We start from the raw sequence: 22,245 nt of genomic DNA on the forward strand, positions 1-22,245 counted from the left end.
GGTCCTTCCCACGATCCAAATCTCTGACTTCTCTTCTGTGACCAGCCAGAGAAAACTCTCTGCTTTTAAAGTGCCCAAGTGATTGGGTCAGGATATTTTCCTGGATAATTTCCCTATTTGATGGTCAGCTGTGCCAAATAACATAATTTAATCATGGAAGTAAATTCCATTACATTCACTTTCCTCAGAATTATGCAAGGCATGTATAGCAGGGGTAGGGGAGCTTGTGCTCCATTTTAGAATTCTGCTTACTATACCATGGAAATTGTGAAAAAAGGTCAGTTTCTGGATATATTATGAAGGTAGAGCTAAAAATACCAGTTGATGGATTTAACTTTAGGGATAAGAGGTATAGAATAAACTATGGCGATACCCATGCTTTTAGTCTGAACAACTGGATAAATGATGATACCATTAACTAAGACAAGGAAGAACATCAGAAGATGTGTTTTATGTTTGGACACATTAGGTAGAAATGTAAATGTGGAAAATGTAAATGAATCATGAGAAGGAACTAGCTGTATGAGGGTCTGGGATAGGTTTTGAAGTAAAGGAAACTGCTACTATAAAGGCCCTGACGTAGAAATGAGTCACAGTCCTGAACAAGACCCCCTTATGAAAGAGTGAGTATGGAGACTTAATTCAAGGATTAAGTCCTAGATCACTACAGTATTTCAACTTCAGGCAAAAGAGATAACAAAGGAGAGTGAAGAGGCTAACAAGATAAGAAGGAAACCCAAACAATGCTGGTAAGGGTACTTGGAAATCAAGTGAAGAACGTGAGTCATGATGCCCAAAGTGGTTAACTGTATGAGATGCTCCTGAAAGAATGAAAAAAAAAAAATGAGGAAGGAAAGATGACATTTCCGTTTGATAAGATGAAGGTATTTGGTGACCTTAATAGCAGTAGTGACTGCAGGGGTATCCCATGACTATAGTGATAAGATGAACCTACTAGTCTTTAGGATTACTCTTCTTTCCACTCACCTGTCCCATAGGCTTCTTTGTCTTGAAATTTCTATCAACCATTATTTCCTTGATACAAACTTCGGAAAGTCCATTTGTGAAGGATCTAGGTTGGCACATATATTATGTGAGTCAACTCAATTATGAGTTGACTGAGTCAACTCAGTCCAAGTTATTTGATATGTACTCAAAATAGGCAGTCATAGGTATCTTTCTTAAGAATCATTGTAGAAAAATTAATTCATCACAGTCTTATAAACTACTTCATAGAAATGAAAATAAGAAAGCCAGATTGGGGACTTCCCTGGTGGTGCAGTGATTAAGAATCCACCTGCCAATGCAGGGAACATGGGTTGGAGCCCTGGTCTGGGAAGATCCCACAAGCCACAGAGCAACTAAGCCCGTGCGCCACAACTACTGAAGCCTGCGTGCTCCAGGGCCCACGTGCTGCAACTACTGAAGCCTGTGTGCCTAGAGCCCATGCTCTGCAATGAGAAGCCACTGCAATGAGAAGCTCATGCACCGCAGCAAAGAGTAGCCCCCGCTCGCCACAGCAACTAGAGAAAGCCCACGCGCAGCAACAAAGACCCAACACAGCAAAAAAAAAAAAAGAAAACCAAATTGAAAAGTAGAATGTGTAATGGACTGAATGGTGGCCCCCACCAAAGGATGTATCTAGTTCCTAATTCACAGAACCTGTGAATATTAAGTTACATGTCAAGAGTAAATATTGCCTTATATGGCAAAAGACACGTTTAAGATAAGGATCTTCAGAGGAAGCGCTTATTTTAGATTATTCAGGTGGGACCTAAATGTAATTACTTGTGTCCTCATAAGAGAGAGGGAGGAGATTTCAGCACTAGACACACAGAAGAGAAGGAGGCAATGTGACTGTGGAGGGAGAGGTTGAAGTGATATATTCACAAACCAAGGAACTTCTGGAGCCACCAGAAGCTGGAAGAGTCAAGGAATTCCCTCTCTGAGCCTTTGGAGGGAGCATAGCCCTGCCAACACCTTGATTTTGGAGTTCAGGCCTCCAGAACTGAGAAAATAAATTTCTGTTTTTATAAACCACCAAGTTTGTGGCATTGTTAAAGTAGCCACAGCAAGCTAGTACAGAATGGAAGAATAAAACAGATTTGGCAATAGGGAAAATATGAGTCAACCACAATCTTGAAAAATTTCAGAACACGAAGATGTACAATAGAAGTAAAAATATATATGGAAAAAGAAAGGAACCCTGTAGGGTGATAAATCTATAAATTATTGCTCCTAAAGAACAGAGAATAAATGGAACAGAAATAATAATCAAAGAAAAGAAAAGAATAAGCAAAAGAAAAGAATCTGTATAGATACCTATATAAAGGTTAAGATAGCTTATAATGTATCAGGAAAAGTGAACTGCAACAATATTTACATATGTCATTTTCTAGTGGTTATTTTTCAATTTCAAAGATAAAAACTTATACATTCCTGGGAATTCCCTTGCAGTCTAGTGGTTGGACTCCGTGCCTTCACTGCCGAGGGCATGGGTTCAATCTGGTCAAGGAACTAAGATCCCACAAGCTACGTGGTACAGTCAAAAATAATAATAATAATAAAATAAAATAAAAAACATACATTTCTAAGAAAAATAAGACAAAGTAAAATAAAACAGTATTAATTAGATTAGCCTTGAATTTCGGTATAGAAGGGGGTACAATCAAAGATGAGCATTAGAATTTAAGCTTAAATGATAAATAATTTTATTAACTGAGTTAGGAAAAGATGTAGGGTGAAAGAAAAAAGGATTTGTTTATTTTTAGACACGTTGCATCTGCAGGTTTCTGCAGGATCTTTTACTTATTTAAATATGTTTATAGTAGGTACATTTAAACAATAACTAAGTAATAGAATTCCACATTTTTTACATGGTATTCATCCTGAAAACACTTATAGACTGTTGGGAAAGAAATTAAAAAAAAAAAAAACACAACGTTAACCAAATACGTACAACATCTGTATTTTAAATAGAAAAGATCTGTTGTAAAAGCAGGTATGAAATCATAGAAGCAGTTAGCCAGGATACAGATTCAGAAGTAGTTAAGTTTGATGCATAGAGGTGTATTAGAAGGGAAACGAGGCCAGTGGGGGAGGTAAGAGTTCTGAGATTGAAGAAAATGACTTGAATCTAAAGCTGGACCTTTAAAAGAAGTAAATTATAGTGTCCAAAGGTATTTAGTAAAGAACATTTTTTTTATTTAAAAATTAAGGACCGCGGAGCAACTAAGCCCGTGCACCACAACTACTGAGCCTGCGCTCTAGAGCCCGCAAGCCACAAAAAAAATAAATAAATAAATAAGGAAATGCAATCTGGCAGGTGGTGCCATTTTCTCTACGTCATGAACAGACAGCTAGAATATGTTTCCCAGCCTCCCTAGAAGTTCGGTTGGGCCATGTGGCTAAGCTTTGGCCAGTGGAATTTAGGCCACTTCCAGGCCTGGCCTTTGAAAACTTCCTACATGATCCTTCACACTCTTGGTCTTCCCTCATCTACTGGTTGGATACAGAGGGTCTGGTGGAGGATTAAGATGTCCTAGAGAGTGGCAGAGCCACAAGATGAAATGAGCCAGTGCCCCAGAATCACTGCATGGAGGAAAGCTCCTCTACACTGCCAAAACCCATACTGTACCATGACATGGATTCTGCCTACAGAACATGGAAATAGTGAGGAAAGGTCAGATTCGGGATATAATTTGAAGATGGAGCTTAACAACACCTGCTGACAGATTTAACTTTAGGGGTGAATGGAATAGAATAATCAAGAATGACACCTATGCCTTTAGTCTCAGCAACTGGATGAACATTGGTGCCATTAGACAGATAGGGAAGACTTGTGGAGGAGCAGAGCTTGAGAGAAGATCAAGTGTTTTGGTTCACATACATTTGGTGGAGTAATAAATGTGAGAAATGTGAATGAATCAAATGAGGGAGCTAGTCAGATGAAGGTCTAGGATGGGTTTTCAAGTAGTGGGAACTGCAGATATAAAGGCCCTGAGGCAGAAATGAGTCACAGTCCTGAAAGAAATCACCTTGTGAGAAAATAGGTATGGAAAACAGGACAGAAGAGACTAAGGACTAAACCCTACATCACTACAATATTTCAACTTCAGGCAAAGGAGCTAGCAAAGGAGTATAGAAAGAGACTAGTAAGGTAAGAGGGAAACTAGAACTGTACTGGTAGATTTTTAAAATAACATTTAGACTTATTTTCTCATCAGTCTCTATTATATATGAGGTGGCTCTCTTTCCATGCTTTTCTGCATGCATAATAATTTATGATTCAATGATATAGTATTGTGATCATTTTAGACATTTTGAATAGCAATTTAAATACGTAAAATGCAAACAATGCATATAACCCATTTCAAGTATGACAGTATGAAAAGCTATGACAAGTTCACAACGTGCAGTGACAACCATATCATGTTCACTGCCTGGTCAACTGTGATTTTAAGATGCCATCAATGTTAAGATGCATCTCAATTTCAGAGGTGCTAAAATAAGAAAAGATGTACATCTTAGAATTATGAGGCACAGTACATAACTGAAAGAAAAGATTTACAGAACAATGTGTATCCTTACTATGAATGATAAAATAAGAACATGTTATCAATATATGAAATAGTATATTATTCACAGTTAAGTACAGCTTTCTAGTCTGTCTCATATTTTAAAATATTGGATGTGAACTGTGAAGCACTAAATTTGATTTCATGACCTAGTAATAGCTCATAACTTGCAGTTTGAAAAATAGTAATGCCAATTTAGAATATTCTATATAGATATTTGGCAATGAAGAAAAGGAAGGTGTATAGGTGTGTAGAGTTGAGTGAAAGTTTTTGTTTTATGACTTTGGTTTCTAATGTATTTTTATAAGCTAAAGAAAGCCATCATAAATAGAGAGTGATAGAATATATTAGAACATATAAGAGATGGGGGAAGAATTGAAAAAGAAAGTTCTATCTGGAAAAAAAACAGGAGGAGAGAAGTATAAGAAGAGAAAATTAGAGAAATTCTTAATAGTAAATATTTTTCTTTCTTGCTCATGAGGGTTTAATCTATTTTATTGATCTTTCGAAAGAAAAGATTTAAGGGGTTATTTATCCTTTCTCATTCCTTTGTTTTGAGATATTTAATCTTCCAAGTACTTTTTAGGGAGAGGGGCTGTTATATGTTGCTGTTTTTATCAAAATATACTACATTCATTTATCTTTAATCCTACTTAATAGTGAAGATATTTACAGTTATATATTTTCCTTTGATTACAATTTTTACTAGACCTTAGGATCTCGTATGACATAGTCTCTTTCTCATTGCTTTCTATGTATTGTAATTTTAGGTCATTTAATAAATCATGTTTAGTACTTGATACATATTCATGATGGAAAAATCTATCCAAGGAGAAAATAATGTTCCCATCCTTGCTTTCAGTTACTCTCTCCAAAATTTTATCCTAAAAGATATATTCTGTGCATACAGAAAAGTATATCTATCTTTGTGTATGTGTGTCTGGGTGCACAAATGTGTGCATTTCCATAATTCAAACAGGAGCGCACTACATTTCTTGTGATGTTCTTTAACTTTTTTACTTGATATGGACTGGAAGTCTTTCCATTTGAGTACGTGAAGAGTTTCCAGATTCTTTTTAAGAATTTCACAGTTTTTTTTTTTTTTAGTGGATGTACAAAAATTAATTTGAATAATCCTCTCCTTCTGATGGACGTTTAGGCTATTTTATTAATTTTATTTCAAGCAGTAATTATTCAGTTAGACATGTAATTCTGATATGAGTTAGTAGCTATAATATAAACGTATAGTCATGGAAACCCTAGGCCAAAGAGAATGTGTACTTTTAATTTGCATATATATTACTAAATATCTATTCATCATAGTCACGCCATTTTTTCTATTACAACTTTTTTTTATGTCGGCATATAAGAGGGGCTATATTTAAACTCCCTTGCTAAGAAAATATATTTTCAAATATTTTTCTATTTACTACTATGAGTTATGTATATGTTTAATTTTCATCTTCTATTTTTCATGAGTTTAAGTATATTTTTTTATATTTTAGAATATGTGGATTTCATTTACTGGGACCTGAGGGTTCCTATACATTTACTGTTTTTCTCTTAAGTTGTTGGACTTTTTTTGTTTTTTAACTTGGAGGAGTGTCTTATGTACAAGAAAATTAGCTGTTTTATGTAATATAATTTACAAATATTTTCTAGTTTTATGTTTAACTTTTGACTTTATTTATAATGCAATTTATTTTTGCCAATAGAATTATTTTGTTTCATTGTAGAAAAAAATGTATCAGTACTTTTTTCATGGGTTTTGAGGTTTGTATCATACTTAGACAAGCCTTCCCCAAATATTATTATCTCACATTTTCTTCTAATGAGTCTTTATTTTTTTTTAACTTTTAAATTAATTTGATCCACTTTGATTCTGGACATTATGTAAGCTGGTATAAGAATTAGCCTCCTGCTTAAAGTAACTATAAAGACTGGGCAAAACATATAAAATAACTGTTTTTAGGCATTAGAAAACAACCAGTACAGTGCTATGATCCTTGCAAATAGAAAAGAGTACAGTGGGAACCCTATATGTGCCTTGGTTTTCTCTCTGTGAGCATCCTATTTTACAAACCATAGCCAAAGCAAGCAAAGATTGTGTATTTTCTGGGCAAAGGAGATATCAGTGTTGATTGATGTTAAGTAGTCTAGGATTTAGGACAGGATCCCAAAGAGGAGGGGGCTGCAGAGAAGGACCCCCAAACATCTGTGTACAATTTCTCTGCAAGTCCTTGGGCAGCTCCTAAGCTGCACTCCTCAAAGCGAGATTCTGGAAGGATTAGATAGGAACAGTTACTTGCAGGCTGAAGACCTGCACAGAGATTTCAGAAGCTGCACAGTGGTGAGAAGACAAAGCTGCAGTTTGGGCCTAGCCAAAATGGAGAGGTATTGACGAAAAGTCTGACCGAGCAGAACATTAAAATCCAAAAAATATGTATCTAATTTTATAAAAATTTCAAACTAATTAATGACTAAAGAAATACTATAGATAATAGGCAAAGAAAAATTGATATACTGGAAAATGTATGTGTGGAATATATGGCAGAGACAGTCCCCTTAATTTACAAAGAATTCATACAAATCAAAAAGAAAAAGAGAAACAACCCAAGAGAATAATGTGCAGAAGATATGAAGAAGTCATTTACTAAAAAGAAAAGAAAATGGTCATGAATCATATGAAAATGTATTCAGTCTCACTCATAATTGAAGCAATTCAGGTAAAAACAAAAATAAATGTTCACTTTCCACTCATCCATTTGAGAATATAGAAAAGCTTAATTGATACTCTGCGTTTGCAATAGGGCAATAAATTGATACAGTCTTTCTGGGTTCGGCAGTGTAACAAAATTTAAAATTATACTTACCATTTGATCTTGTAATCTCCTTATCAGGATTTTATCTTAGTAATATCTTCATGAAAGTTGGCCAAGATATACATACAAGGATACACATTGGAGCATGTTTTAATAGCATGAAACTGAAATTTAAAAAACCAACGACTCTAGTAATAGGGGACTAAGCAATTAATTTACTGCACATTATTGTGTAACCATTGAAAAAACTGGTGTACTTTTCTATGTACCAGTATGGAAAGGTCTTACTCGTTAGGTGAAGAAGTAAGATAAAAAACAATAATAAGTAAGAACAGGTCTTCTTGTTATAAGTTACTATTACCAAAAAATGTAGTGATTCAAGGTAAAAGTGGGAAATTTCAGTTTGGTGGGTACTGTGCTCCATTAGTCATTCAAAGACCCAGGTTTCTCCTATTTTGTTTCTTCACCATCTTCTGGGGCAGTGTCTTTGTCCACATGATCAAATCCAGGCCACAGACATAAGCTAGCTCAAGCTCATAGTAAGGGAAAAGAAACATGCTGGCAGCATGAGTACCAGGTGGGGAGTGGTGCACATCACTGCTCCTGCCATTCCGTTGGATATAAAATTAATCTCATGGCCACATCTAAGTTGCAGGAGAGGTTGGGAAATGTACTGAGACTAGCCATTAATGTGCCAAGCTAAAATACTGTTATTTCAGTATTTCAAGAGATATTTAGATTGACAGCTAGCAGTCTCTATCACAAGCATGTAAGTACTGAGAATTTTTATGAAAAACTTTCTTCTGGAAGGAATCATAAGAAGTTGTTAACAGATGTTATCTCTGGAGAGACAGATGGAAAGTGGAGGATGGAGACATTTTTTCCCCTTTAAAGGTGCCCTTTTCTGCTTCCTCCTTTCTGTCATATACTTATAAATAATATATATGTATTACTTTTGTTTATCTTTTACATCAACAAGGGATGTCTGGATTGAGATTGGAGACATATTTAAGACATTTCCAGAAGGTATAAATAACAAGATTTGCAGGTCATTGTATTAAGTAATCAGACAGAGGAAGTAGTCAAGGAAGATTTTCAAATTTATGATCAGGCATGAATGGTATTGGCATTAACTGCAAAGGGGAACACTGAACATTTTGGGAGGGAAGATAATGAGTTCCACTTTGTACATAATGAATTGGAGTTGGCTGCGAAATACTCACTTTGAGATGTTTAGTAAGCAGGTTGTTATTTAGGTCAGAAGCTCATGAGTGAGGAATGGCATAGAAGAAATATTTGGAGTGCCAGGAAACATAGGGTAATTTAAATCATGGGAATAGATGAGATTGCTTAGCAAGAGAGTGTGGAATGAGAAGAGAATAGGACCTGTGGAATGTCATGCCAACATTTAAGGGCAGTTAGTGGAAGATAAGTGGGAGACCTAAGAAGAGTGGCCAGACAGGTAGAAGAAAAAGCAGAAGAGTATGGTATCAGGGAAGGTGTGGGGAAAGAATATTTTTAAAAGGAAAAACTCGTCCAAACTTTCAAATTCCAAGATGTCAAGCAAAGTCAGGACTTAAAAATATCAGATCTAAAAAGAAGTTCATTAATAAACATAGGAAAACTGCTTCTATGGAGTAGAGGAAACTGATGCCAGGTTGGAATGAATTGAGAACTGTTTTGTTGTTGTTTTTATTTTGTTTTGTTTTTAAAATGGGGAAGATGTGAGCATATTTAAATATTGACATGAAGATTCTAATACAAAATAAAAGTAATTCTTTATAAAGTATAAAGGCAGGGTATATGTAAAGATACAAGTCCCTGAGAAAACAGAAGGCTTTAAAAGAGAAAAAGGAAGGGTTTAAAAGAGATTAGGGCTAAAAAAAACTATACTTAAAAAAAAAGCAGACAGAACCATAGGACAAATGGTAAAAGCAAAGCTATACAGACAAAATCACACAAAGAAGCATACACATACACACTCACAAAAAGAGAAAAAGAAAAAAAAAAAAATATATATATATATATATATCATTGCTCCCAAAGTCCACCTCCTCAATTTGGGATAATTCGTTTTCTATTCATGTATTCCACAGATGCAGGGCACATCAAGTTGATTGTGGAGCTTTAATCCGCTGCTCCTGAGGCTACTGGGAGAGATTTCCCTTTCTCTTTGTTCGCACAGCTCCTGGGGCTCAGCTTTGGATTTGGCCCCGCCTCTGCGTCTAGGTCGCCTGAGGGCGTCTGTTCTTCGCTCAGACAGGACGGGGTTAAAGGAGCAGCTGATTCGGGGGCTCTGGCTCACTCAGGCCCGGGGGAGGGAGGGGCACGGAGTGCGGGGCGGGCCTGCGGCGGCAGAGGCTGGCGTGACTTTGCACCAGCCTGAGGCGCGCCGTGCGTTCTTCCGGGGAAGTGGTCACTGAATCACGGGGCCCTGGCAGTGGCGGGCTGCACAGGCTCCCGGGAGGGGAGGTGTGGAGAGTGACCTGTGCTTGCACACAGGCTTCTTGGTGGCGGCAGCAGCAGCCATAGCGTCTCATGCCCGTCTCTGGGGTCCGCGCTGATAACCGCGCCTCGCGCCCGTCTCTGGAGCTTGTTTAGGCGGTGCTCTTAATCCCCTCTCCTCGCGCACCAGGAAACAATGGCCTCTTGCCTCTTCGGCAGGTGCGGACTTTTCCCCGGACTCCCTCCCGGCTAGCTGTGGCGCACTAGCCCCCTTCAGGCTGTGTTCACGCAGCCAACCCCAGTCCTCTCCCTGGGATCCGACCTCCGAAGTCCGAGCCTCAGCTCCCAGCCCGCCCGCCCCGGCGGGTGAACAGACAAGCCGCTCTGGCTGGTGAGTGCTGGTCGGCACCGATCCTCTGTGCGGGAATCTCACCGCTTTGCCCTCTGCACCTCTGTTGCTGCGCTCTTCTCCGTGGCTCCGAAGCTCCGCCGCTGCCTACCACCCCCCCGCACCCCGCCACGGTCTCCTCCAGTGAAGGGTCTTCCTAGTGTGTGGAAACCTTTCCTCCTTCTCAGCTCCCTCCCAGTGGTGCAGGGCCCATCCCTATTTTGTCTGTTTTTTCTTTTTTTCTTTTGCCCTACCCAGGTACGTGGGGAGTTTCTTGCCTTTTGGGAGGTATGAGGTCTTCTTCCAGCGTTCAGCAGGTGTTCTGTAGGAGTTGTTCCACGTGTAGATGTATTTCTGATGTATTTGTGGGGAGGAAGGGGAGCTCTACGGCTTACTCCTCCGCCATCTTGAAGGTCCCCCCAATGGAACAGGATAGAGAGCCCAGAGATAAACCCATGCACATATGGTCACCTTTCTTTGATAAAGGAGGCAAAAATATACAATGGAGAAAAGACAGCCTCTTCTATAAGTGGTGCTAGGAAAACTGGACAGCTACATGTAAATGAATGAAACTAGAACATTCCCTAACACCATACACAAAAATAAACTCAAAATGGATTAAAGACCTAAATGTAAGGCCAGACACTATAAAACTCTTGGAGGAAAACATAGGCAGAACACTCTATGACATAAATCACAGCAAGATCCTTTTTGACCCACCTCCTAGAGAAATGGAAACAAAAGCAAAAATAAACAAATGGAACCTAATCAAATTTAAAATCTTTTGAACAGAAAAGGAAACCATAAACAAGATGAAAAGACAACCCTCAGAATGGGAGAAAATATTTGCAAACAAAGCAACTGACAAAGGATTAATCTCCAAAATATACAAATGGTTCAGGCAGCTCAATATCAAAAAAACAAACAACCCAATCCAAAAATGGGCAGAAGACCTAAATAGACATTTCTCCAAAGAAGATATACAGATTGCCAACAAATACATGAAAGGATGCTCAACATCACTAATCATTAGAGAAATGCAAATCAAAACTACAGTGAGGTATCACCTCACACCAGTCAGAATGGCCATCATCAAAAAATCTACAAACAATAAATGCTGGAGAGGGTGTGGAGAAAAGGGAACCCTCTTGCACTGTTGGTGGGAATGTAAATTGATACAGCCACTATGGAGACCAGTATGGAGGTTCCTTAAAAAACTAAAAATAGAACTACCATACGACCCAGCAATCCCACTACTGGGCATATACCATGAGAAAACCATAACTCAAAAAGACTCATGTACCACAGTATTCATTGCAGCTCTATTTACAATAGCCAGGACATGGAAGCAACCTAAGTGCCCATTGACATATGAATAGATAAAGAAGATGTGGCACATATATACAATGGAATATTACTCAGCCATAAAAAGAAATGAAATTGAGTTATTTGTAGTGAGGTGGATGGACCTAGAGTCTGTCATACAGAGTGAAGTAAGTCAGAAAAACAAATACCATATGCTAACACATATATATGGAATCCAAAAAAAAAAAGAAAAAATGGTTCTCAAGAACCTAGGGGCAGGACAGGAATAAAGACTCAGATGGAGAGAATGGACTTGAGGACGGGGGGAGGGGGAAGGGTAAGCTGGGACGAAGTGAGAGTGGCATGGACATATATACACTACCAAATGTAAAATAGATAGCTAGTGGGAAGCAGCTGCATAGCACAGGGAGATCAGCTCGGTGCTTTGTGACCACCTAGAGTGATGGGATAGGGAGGGTGGGAGGGAGACATAAGAGGGAGGAGATATGGGGGTATATGTATACGTAGAGCTGATTCACTTTGTTATACAGCAGAAACTAATACAACATTGTAAAGCCATTATACTCCAATAAAGATGCTAAAAGAAAATGTAGGACCAACAACAACAAAAAAGTGCAAACAATTAATTATATGACTTTTGAACTTAAAAAAAAAGAGAGAGATTAGCCTTAGAAAGAATGAGGAGCAGTTCTTCAGTTGTATTAGAAAGGAAAGTGTAGGTATATTTGTCATATTTAGTGACAGAAAATTTCTCGAGTTCCAGTCTAATAGCTGTTATGATTCTCTGTGAAGTAGAATAGATCATGTCCTGAGAATAAAGGGAGAGACAGTGAAGCTGGAAGTTTGAGGACTGGGAAGATATGAAATAGTTATTATGGAACATGAGAGCGGAAGCTGAATAGAGAGAATGATAGAGATATTCTCTACCTAGTTTAATGATTTTCCTCCAGCAGCACCCAGCAGCCCTGAAGCAGGCATGGGACATGCAGACAGTAAGATTCCTTCACTTTTTCCTACACAGCGGTTTTGTCAGGTGGATGTAAAGGAAAATAGTGCAAGCGAGTTTCAAGGTTTTAGGTAGAGAACATGCAAAGTGATGGACCTAAGCTAGATTGAGAAAAGACAATACGATGGATAGGGAGAAAAATAGGAGAGAAAGTACACTGTGGAAACAGTGAAATTAATGGACAAGTGTGATGGGAGTGAATGAGTTAGGAACCTGGAAGGACAGGAGGTTGCAGTCAATGAGTGGAATGTGTGATTTGTGAGTTCAGAAGTAGAGCAGATTTAGGAGATAATAAGATGCAGAATGTGGCTACAAACGTGACAGTTATGTAGCATTAGGAAGTTTTATGATGGTGAAGACATCCAATAACATAGAGACCAAGTTATTGGATGAATTATCCATTAGCATATTGTAATCCTCTAGGTCCCAAATTTGTAGACAATCGCACAATTTCGACTAAAAAGCAAAATGGTGAGCCAGATACCAAAGTGAATAAGGAGGCATAATCAGAAGGTAGATGGTATCTTGGGGAGGATTAGAGGATGGTACAACTATGTAATATCAGCCTCAAGGAGCTTTATAGGTGTTTAACTGTGTTCCCTGGTCCTTTAGGTGCAAGATGTGGAAGTGAAGGGAGGAGATGTGACCAACTGATTTTCACAGAAAGTGATATAAAGTGAGGTAGCTTTGCATATACAGGGATAATTTGAGGCAGAAAACAACAGGATCCATACCTTCCTTGACCTTGAATAGGTCCAAGAAGTAGTCATGGAGTTTTGGGCAAAGACAAATATATTAGATGAATCAGAAGAAGAGCCAGATAGAATCTCTAAAAGATAATCTTTGCTGCTTATTGCATGTATTTTTCTCTAGCTTATTGGGATAGATTCTTTAAGTCTACTTGGGAAATCTATAGATGTTTGGATATGAACCAGAAGCCAGCACTGTGATATTTCTCAGTGCCATATGGATGTAGTAAAAGTGAAAAGAGTTACTGTAGGTGGCCTAGTTATTCTGGTTGTATAATATGGAAAAATCAATATCTATTTGATGTACTCTGGCCATTGTTCCATGGACAATATACAGATTATATGAGTCTGCACATGGAGAACTTTGAAGAGAAGAATCTATCTACAAATTGTAATTCCTAGATTGTCAATCCATGGAGCTGGATTATCTCCTTCATGAACAAAGTGGCAGGCAATAAAAGTTTCCATCACCACCAGAATTGTGTTCTCATTCTGGAACAATGTAGATCTATTATAAAATTTGAATAATGGTTTTCTAATGGACTTTGGGTTGGGCATGGGAGTAGTTTACCCATTGGGCTACCCAGGTGACATGTCCTTATCTAGGGCCTGGACACATATCCTATAGGTGGCAATATAATGAAGATATGGCCAGATGCAAGTCTAAGAAAAGTTCCCGAGGACTATGTTCAGAGTCAGGACTTGGTCTCAGCGAACCCTTGGGCTGCTTCTCGGAAAAGGCAAATGCCTAAAGACAGAGAATATCATCTATTTCTTCAGGCACCACCAGGGCAGCTATGAAATTTCAAAGGACTTTGCTAGTTGTAGATACTTATCTGTTGTTTTCTCCTAATCCAGCCCAATAATTTCCAATTGCAGTTGTGGACTTGTACTGTAGATTCAGACTCAAGTTGCTTTAGGTTAAACTTTTTAGAAACTCAGAACAACAGGAAGATTAACATGGGAGAGTATTAGCTTGCCATTTCTGGCTACCTAATATAAACAGTTTTATAATGTTCATATCTTTGAAAAGGAGGGCCCGTTGTATTCTAGCACAATGTGAATTTATTTATTTTGATTAATTAATTCATGTATTTATTTATATATTTATTTGCCTTTCCAGAGTTATTCCAGGCCATGGTTATCAGACATTATGGTCATGGGATGATTAGCCTATGCTCCAGGTTTTTTTTTTCACATCTTTATTGGAGTATAAATGCTTTACAATGTTGTGTTAGTTTCTGCTGTACAGCAAAGTGAATCAGCTATATGTATACATATATCCTCATATCCCCTCCCTCTTGAGCCTCGCTCCCACCCTCCCTATCCCATCCCTCTAGGTTGTCACAAAGTACCAAGCCGATCTCCCCATGCTATGCAGCAGCTTCCCAGTAGCCATCCATTTTACATTTGGTAGTGTATATACGTCAATGCTACTCTCTCACTTCATCCCAGCTTCCCCTTCACCCCTGTGCCCTCAGGTCTGTTCTCTACGTCTGCGCCTTTATTCCTGCCCTGCCACTAGGTTCATCAGTACTGCATTTTAAAATTCCATATATATGCGTTAACATATGGTATTTGTTTTTCTCTTTCTGACTTACTTCATTCTGTATGACAGATTCTAGGTCCATCCACCTCACTGCAAATAACTCAATTTTGTTCCTTTCTATGGCTGAGTAATATTCCATTGTATATATGTGCCACATCTTCTTTATACAATCATCTGTTGATGGACATTTAGGTTGCTTGCTCCAGGTTTTAAAGGCAGTCTGTATAGTGAGTAGCTTTCTGCATAGGTACAAGAACAGAGGTCCCCCACCCCAGGGATTTTAGAACAGTATAAGCTCTGCTTTTGAGTTGGAGGCATCTGTTTCAGTGATAAAGAATTAAGGCAGTAAAAGTAGACTACGGTATTAGGTAAAGGTGACTGGTTCAATTCTTGGATTTCTTGACGGCTAGTATTCTGGCTGGGATCCAAACAAAATTCATTTCCTTCTTGAAATGGTTTGATTGTGGAACAGTGAAATTAGAGAACGATATATGATCTGCAAATAACAATAGGTATCTGTATATCCTTGATGTACTTGAAAGCTTGCCATTTGAGGGTATCAGATACCTTATTGGGTATCATCAAAAACTTCTCATAAGATACGACTCAGAAATTTGATATTCACATTTTTGAATATGTATTTCTAAGGTTTGGCCATTCTTCTAGATGGCCCAGAGTGGCCTAACCAGGGACCTAAATGCCTAATGTTTGTTTTTATAGCTTGCAACTATACACTGAGTAAATAAGCAATCATGTTTAAATAACCACAATTAATGACCCTCTTCTCACTCAAAAATATATTTTCCCTATCTATCTTCTCTATCTTTCTTATTCAGATATTTTAAAATACGCTTCCCAATTCATATCTATTTTTGGGCCTCTTTTCCTAACTTACCTCTGGGCAATTGATGTAATAATTTTTAACTTCTCCCCTGTGCTCTGTACGATAGATTAAAACAACTTTGTAAAATCCCATTTACATTTATTTGCTTGTTTATATACTTATGTGTTTTTCATGTAGACCTCAAAATAATCCATGCAGCTGGGTATTTGTGCCAATAGGCATTTCAGGATTTTGCAAATGTTTCAGAAAACTAATATATCATTTATATATAGCTTTTTATATGTATGTGCCAATCAGGAAGCAATTAGTTATAAAACATTCTATAACATCCATTTTTAAAGGAAATTTTTTATACAAAATAAAATGAAAGAAGCTTTAAAACTCCCTCATATTTAAATTACAATACTTTAAAATTAATGGGAATTAGTTTCAGAAGAGAGTATTTCTGGGGGGAAAAAAGAGGGGGAAGATTACATCTGCAATTTAAGTACTTTTAAGTACTCCCTTAAGTCCATTTTTTAAATTAAATCGCCCTTATAAATTAATTAAAAATTGGTTAACCATATTATTTAAATAACATAAAATTTGAGACTTTTTCTAACAAAATGTTTTCTGCTTTTTTGTAGAGGATCTCTGTCAAGAAGTCCTTATCAACGAGGATTAATGTGTTCCCGATGTAGCATCTATGACAGATGCACAGATTTTCTATGCAGTAAGATAAAGAAAATAACTGAAACATGAAAAAAAATCTATAATGCATTGGATGACAAGAAAAAGAAGTGGTGAACACTAGTCTTTCATTGTCATGTTAATATTGTTCCTTTGTTCAGGATGGTATTGTTATATTATCAAAGGTGGTATCAAACAGTATCATCTTTAGATTTTTTTAAACTACACAACCTCTTCTGCCCTCTCTTACTATTATTCCTGCCCCTTAGTACATACTAGAATCTGAAAGAAGGAAAGAGAACTAACAGTTATGCCCTGAAAAAGCTTCTCAGTTAATTCCTGAAATAGCGGCCTGTTTGAGAGTGGCTGCTCGAAAGGATAGGATATTCCAAAACATTCAGAAGGAGGAAAGAAGTAAAGTAGCAAATATTTAATAGCCTTTTATTTTCATTTTTCCCCTAAACATTCAAAAGATAAAAGTAGAAAATATGTTTTATTAAATTTTTCTTTTAGTTTTTCTAAACATGAGAGCGTATAATCCAAAAGTATAACTATAGCTGGAATATATGATACTTAGAGGAATGTGGTAGGGGATAAAGTCAGACAGTGAGTAAGGGGCATATTAGGCTTTTATGTTAAAGAAACTAGTGAACAATTTCATTATAATGCCACTGCTGGAGTGACTCCACCGTAACATTTCTTCCCTTGCTTCATTTGAATCAAGATGCAAAACCTTGCTCTTCCTCTTCGCCTTTTCTTTCTCTTCCTGAAAATATCCAGACCTAAAGCCATTGGGTAGGTCAGAAAGAGGTAGGCATCCACACAGAGGGCATCCAGATGTGCCATGTTAGAACCTAAGCAAGAAGACAAGGGATTCATACATGATGTGGTAGGCATGGGGAAAGAGCCTAAGTAGGGTGAGAACAGTGTCCACATGGTATGGCCTTGTATGGGAAGTTAGAGCTCTCATGGAATGAGGTGAGTGTACCCGCATGAGGTCAGGCTTGGGGTATAAGATCAGGGTAAAGGGATGTCCATGCGGGAGTGGCTCACTATTTGGTGTCAGAGTCCAAGCAAAGTGAGGATAGAATCCACATGGGGTGGGAAGGAGAAGCCTGACATAGCGTAACACTTAAAATAATGTCAAAGATCCACCAGAAGTTCAGTTCATCTCCAAGGTGCCGGAGGAGTGATTTCTAAATTTTCCTCTAAGTGTACCATCATTGCAAGACAAAGCCCTGGTTGACATTGGGCTCTCTATGGGTGAGACTGCATTTATTCTCCCACTCTCCTTTCTAGTGGAATCTGGGAATGATTGTTTGACCTTCTCTGCCCAGGTGAGCAGAGGAAGGGAAATTTATTTCCTGAAAAGTATTATGATAACATTGGGCTAGATAGCAAAAACGAGGAATAGCAGGCTCTGTAGTCAACCTTGCCATCTAGGAAATGAAGAGCAACTGAAAGCTTCTGAAAATAAGAATTAAATGAATAAAGTGAGTAGATTCAGAAAATTAATTTTGAATGATCTTGGGGGGAAGTGGGGAGAAGAGAGATAAAAATAAGAGATGTTCTAACAGGACATTGCAAATTAACTATACTTCAATTTTTTAAAAAGAGAGATGTAGAATTCTAGAATGTCGAAGATGGAACAATCTTTGAAAGGCAGGAGTGGAGTGGCTTATATAAGTTGTCAGGATTTAGAGACAGAATTAGTACTAGAATCCACACCTCTTCCTCCTGTACTTCTGTGCTCTCTCTGGTAGACCAGGAGGACTTTTACTAAAAGAAAATATGTTGTACTTTACAATTGGCTACTGGTTGAAGGGGAGACATCAAAGATGAGAGCATGGTGCCTGAAAACTAGGAGAATGATATTATTATTGTTGAGAAACATATATTCTAGAAAAAGAAGAAATTCTATGTAACTTTATGAACTTTCTTTTTCTTTCTAGGTAATGCAGGTCGTGACCAAGCCATATGTATGTATTTTTGTCCTTTATTTCTTGAACGATTTTACTACTTTATGTGAAATCCAGCTTTCAATTACTTCTTTATTTACAGATTACCGATTTTGGTATCCAAGATGGGAAGTACCCCGGCCAATTGTGTGTGATCCACTGTGCATGCTTATTTTATTTCTCAGAATGCTGTGTTTTTCACTAAGTGCCGCAACTGTTTTGATAATACAGTCTTATTTTCCAAATATATTATTGGAAGAAGAGATAGTTTTTATCCCTGAGGTAACTGGGCCAGCAAAGGAGGAGGAAAACATAGAGAAAGAGGAAGAGGAGGAGGAGGAGGAGGAGGAGGAGGAGGAGGAGGGGGAAGGGGAGGAGGAGGAGGAGGAGGAGGAGGAGGAGGGGGAGGAGGAGGAGGGGGAGGAGGAGGAGGGGGAGGAGGAGGAGGGGGAGGAGGAGGAGGGGGAGGAGGAGGAGAAGGAGAAGGAGGAGGAGGAGGAGGAGGGGGAGGAGGAGGGGGAGGAGGAGGAGGGGGAGGAGGAGGAGGGGGAGGAGGAGGAGGGGGAGGAGGAGGAGGGGGAGGAGGAGGGGGAGGAGGAGAAGGAGGAGGAGGAGGAGGGGAAGGAGGAGGGGGAGGGGGAGGGGGAGGGGGAGGACAGGAAAAAAGAGGAAGAGGAAGAGGAAGAGGAAAAGGTGGAAGAGGAGGTGAAGGGGTGAGATTTACCACTATCATAGGACAAAAATGTAATACAAAAAAGGCAAAAAAAAAAAAATAATAAACACTGAAAAAAAACCCCACTGAGCTTTAACAAAAAAGAATATGCACAAACCACAACTGCAACACCTTTTATTTCCTTCTCTTCCCCATATTTATTCAACAAATTTAAATTTGAAAAACAAAGAAACAAACAAAAAGCATGTATTTTATAGTAAGTACTGTAAGGCAAGTTCTTGGACACTAAGAACAAATAAAGATGCGATGACAGAAATACTAAAAAAAGATTTGACCAGTCTAATTAATCTTAAGATTTCACTGTTATTCTGATAAAGAATGAAATTTCCACTTTCTAAACATGTTTCTATCTCTATGTTTTAAGTATTTTTAAATGGGTTAAAAAAACTCTTGAGTATTAAACAAGATTATACATGTAAGGTGCTTAGGACCATTCCAAGTTCAGGACAACCATTTGATAACTTTTGATTTTGTTGTTTTTATCATTCCTATCACAGTTGTTATTGGTGGTGATGATGGTGGTGATATTTTCCATGTGTTATCAAGGCTTCTAATACCATTATTTATCTTTGTAGTATATGTGTTTTGGAATGGCTTAAGTGGTATTTGTACATGCTGTTAGGAGACAAATTTATTATTTCTACTTCATGTTCAATATTTCATTAACGCCTTGCTGTAATTCTTTACTAGGCTATACAATTTGTTGACACCAAGGGCTAATAAATGTCAAAAGTTTAATTATTTGTGATTGAGCAATATGGCTGCTTCCAAATTTATGTTATAAAATAAAATAAAAATTTTTAAATAGTTATTTACTTATAGTTATTCAATATCTATAGTAAAAGTTCATAAATTAGTAATATAAATTAACTACTTACCACTTGTAGTACTAATAAATGAACTGAGTAAAAATGAGTAACATAAGCAAAATACATCAAATGGTATAAACTTGATGTTTATTAACTGTATTATATCAAAAGCCTGTTCTTAAATGGGACAACATGAGAATTATATAAAAAAGCAATGAACTATCCTCTTGTATTTGATAGTTTCTGGTTTTTTGTTTGTTTGTTTTCATTTGCTTTGTTTTGTTTTTCAAGAGCTCTGAGATAGATAGATATAGATATAGATATATAAAATTTCCATGAAGTCAGCCTCTTTTCTACTCGGCCTCCTGAGAAACAGCCTGAGGTAGAGAAAAGGGCTGGTGATTTTATTTATTATTATTATCTTATATTTGTGTGTCATTTCATAGCTTCTGAAGTGCTTTCACATAATTATTTAATACTCAAAGCCACTCTGTGGAGTTGGTATTGCTTCCACTTTTAAACTGAGAAAACTGATTTTGCATTTGCAAAGTGGTTCAATCTAGGACTGAGAACAAATTACTTTCTGAACATTCTGATGCATTTATAAGCATAAATTCCTCACCATGCCATGTTCTATTCCCACTGCGACAAACCTTGCTCTGTATCTATAATCTGATTCCTACTCCTCTACATCTACTCTTCGCCATGTTCTCTGGTGATTTCATGGAATATGATTGCTACAGGCCAGTGGTTCTTAACTGGGGGCAATTTTGCCACCTCTCCACCAATGACATATGGCAGTGCTTGGGAACATTTTTGATTGCCACAACCAGGAAGGTGCTGCTGTTGTCTAGTGGGTAGAGGTCAGAAATGCTGCTAAACATCCTGAAGTACACAGGACAGCCCTCACAACAAAGAATGATCTGGTCCAAAATGCCAATAGTGTCACTTTGTTTTTGTGATTCTGTCTCCCTAGTTTGGGTGATGGTCCACTGACCACAGCTGGGCCCAGTCATGGTGTTTGGTTTGGGGATCCAGACAGACATTCGAGGCATGTCCTCCTTGGTGGCTAAAATTTTAATATGTGAAGCTCTGAGGCTATGTAGCATACCACATGGAAAGAAAGAATGAAGTCCAAACACAGAGAGAAGCAGTGAAAGACTGTTTGTTGTCTCTGATACCTAGTTTCATCCCAACGTTTCACATGAACTGTTTTGTTTTGTTTTTTCAGAATATATCCTAATTCTATCCAGTAAGTTTACCTCTTTTCTTATGTTATTTTGAATTCAATTCCTCTGATTCAACTGAAGGACATTCGTACTACAAATTTATTTTAATTAAAATTTTCATTATTCTGAAACAGCATGAACAAAAACTCAATTTATAGATGTTCTTCATATCATCATGTGGTCAAAGGAACAGTTTCTTCTTAAGTTTTATTTCCCAAATCTTTGTTTTTGGTATCATCTCTAGCTCTCCTAGAACCACACACCCTATGTGCTTAGAATACTTGTTTTTATCCTTATTACACGAGTCACAGGTGGACTCCTTCAGCTAGATCAAGGGATTATTTGTATGAATCCCAGAGGTGTCTGGGAAAGTTTTTCCATGGCTCTGAGTTCAGGAATGTACTTTAACCAGGATATGCTAGCATAGATAGGCTGGGGTGATAGATGAGCATTTGCTTGATTCCTTAAAGTACTGTGTATTCTATTCTGCATTATATAACTGAGAATATAGAAATGCTCCTAGCCCTGGTAAGGTAATCTCCAGAAAGTGTCTATACTACATTATGTGCAGGTTCGCCCCAGTATATGACTAGGCCAGAAGAAGACAGTTATGCTTCTAGGCCTTCAGTCATTTACATCTTAACCTCTGCAACCATACATCTGCTGATGAGGTGTAGTACTAGGAAGTTTGCACTCTTTGGTGCTGGAGAATGTTGCTACTCTCTGCTATATATCCTGACATCCTTTTGTGTCCTTTACATGAGTAAAAACTGTTTGATGTTCTCAAGTGTTTGTGCCTTGTTTATCCATCAATACTTTTACATTGTTATTGTAGCAGTTGTGCAGAATGGAAATGACACAAAGACTCCATATCCGGGCTTCCCTGGTGGTGCAGTGGTTGAGAGTCCATCTGCTGATGCAGGGAACACGGGTTCGTGCCCCGGTCCAGGAAGATCCCACATGCCGCGGAGCGGCTGGGCCCGTGAGCCATGGCTGCCGAGCCTGCGCGTCCGGAGCCTGTGCTCCACGTTGGGAGAGGCCACAACAGTGAGAGGCCCGCGTACCGCAAAAAAAAAAAAAGACTCCATATCCAATATGGATAAATCTCTGTAGGGAAAACTTTCGGATAATAAAGGGGACA

At 38.1% G+C, this 22,245-nt stretch overlaps 1 protein-coding gene across 1 annotated transcript in view; it reads left to right on the forward strand.

Moving 5' to 3' along the window:
- The window catches only part of GLIPR1L2 (GLIPR1 like 2), a gene marked incomplete at its 3' end in the record, with an annotated part of 30,968 nt that extends 12,311 nt beyond the window's left edge, over window positions 1–18,657 (forward strand). The window contains exons 4-6 of the mRNA XM_012537464.3: window positions 16,333–16,418; window positions 18,328–18,354; window positions 18,437–18,657. Of these exons, the coding sequence (XP_012392918.3) occupies window positions 16,333–16,418; window positions 18,328–18,354; window positions 18,437–18,657 (334 nt within the window). The remainder of the gene's footprint in view (window positions 1–16,332; window positions 16,419–18,327; window positions 18,355–18,436) is intronic.
- Window positions 18,658–22,245: the final 3,588 nt, after the last annotated feature.

The sequence above is a fragment of the Orcinus orca genome, chromosome 11 (genome assembly GCF_937001465.1).
Source record: "Orcinus orca chromosome 11, mOrcOrc1.1, whole genome shotgun sequence".
Classification (NCBI taxonomy): Eukaryota; Metazoa; Chordata; class Mammalia; order Artiodactyla; family Delphinidae; genus Orcinus; species Orcinus orca.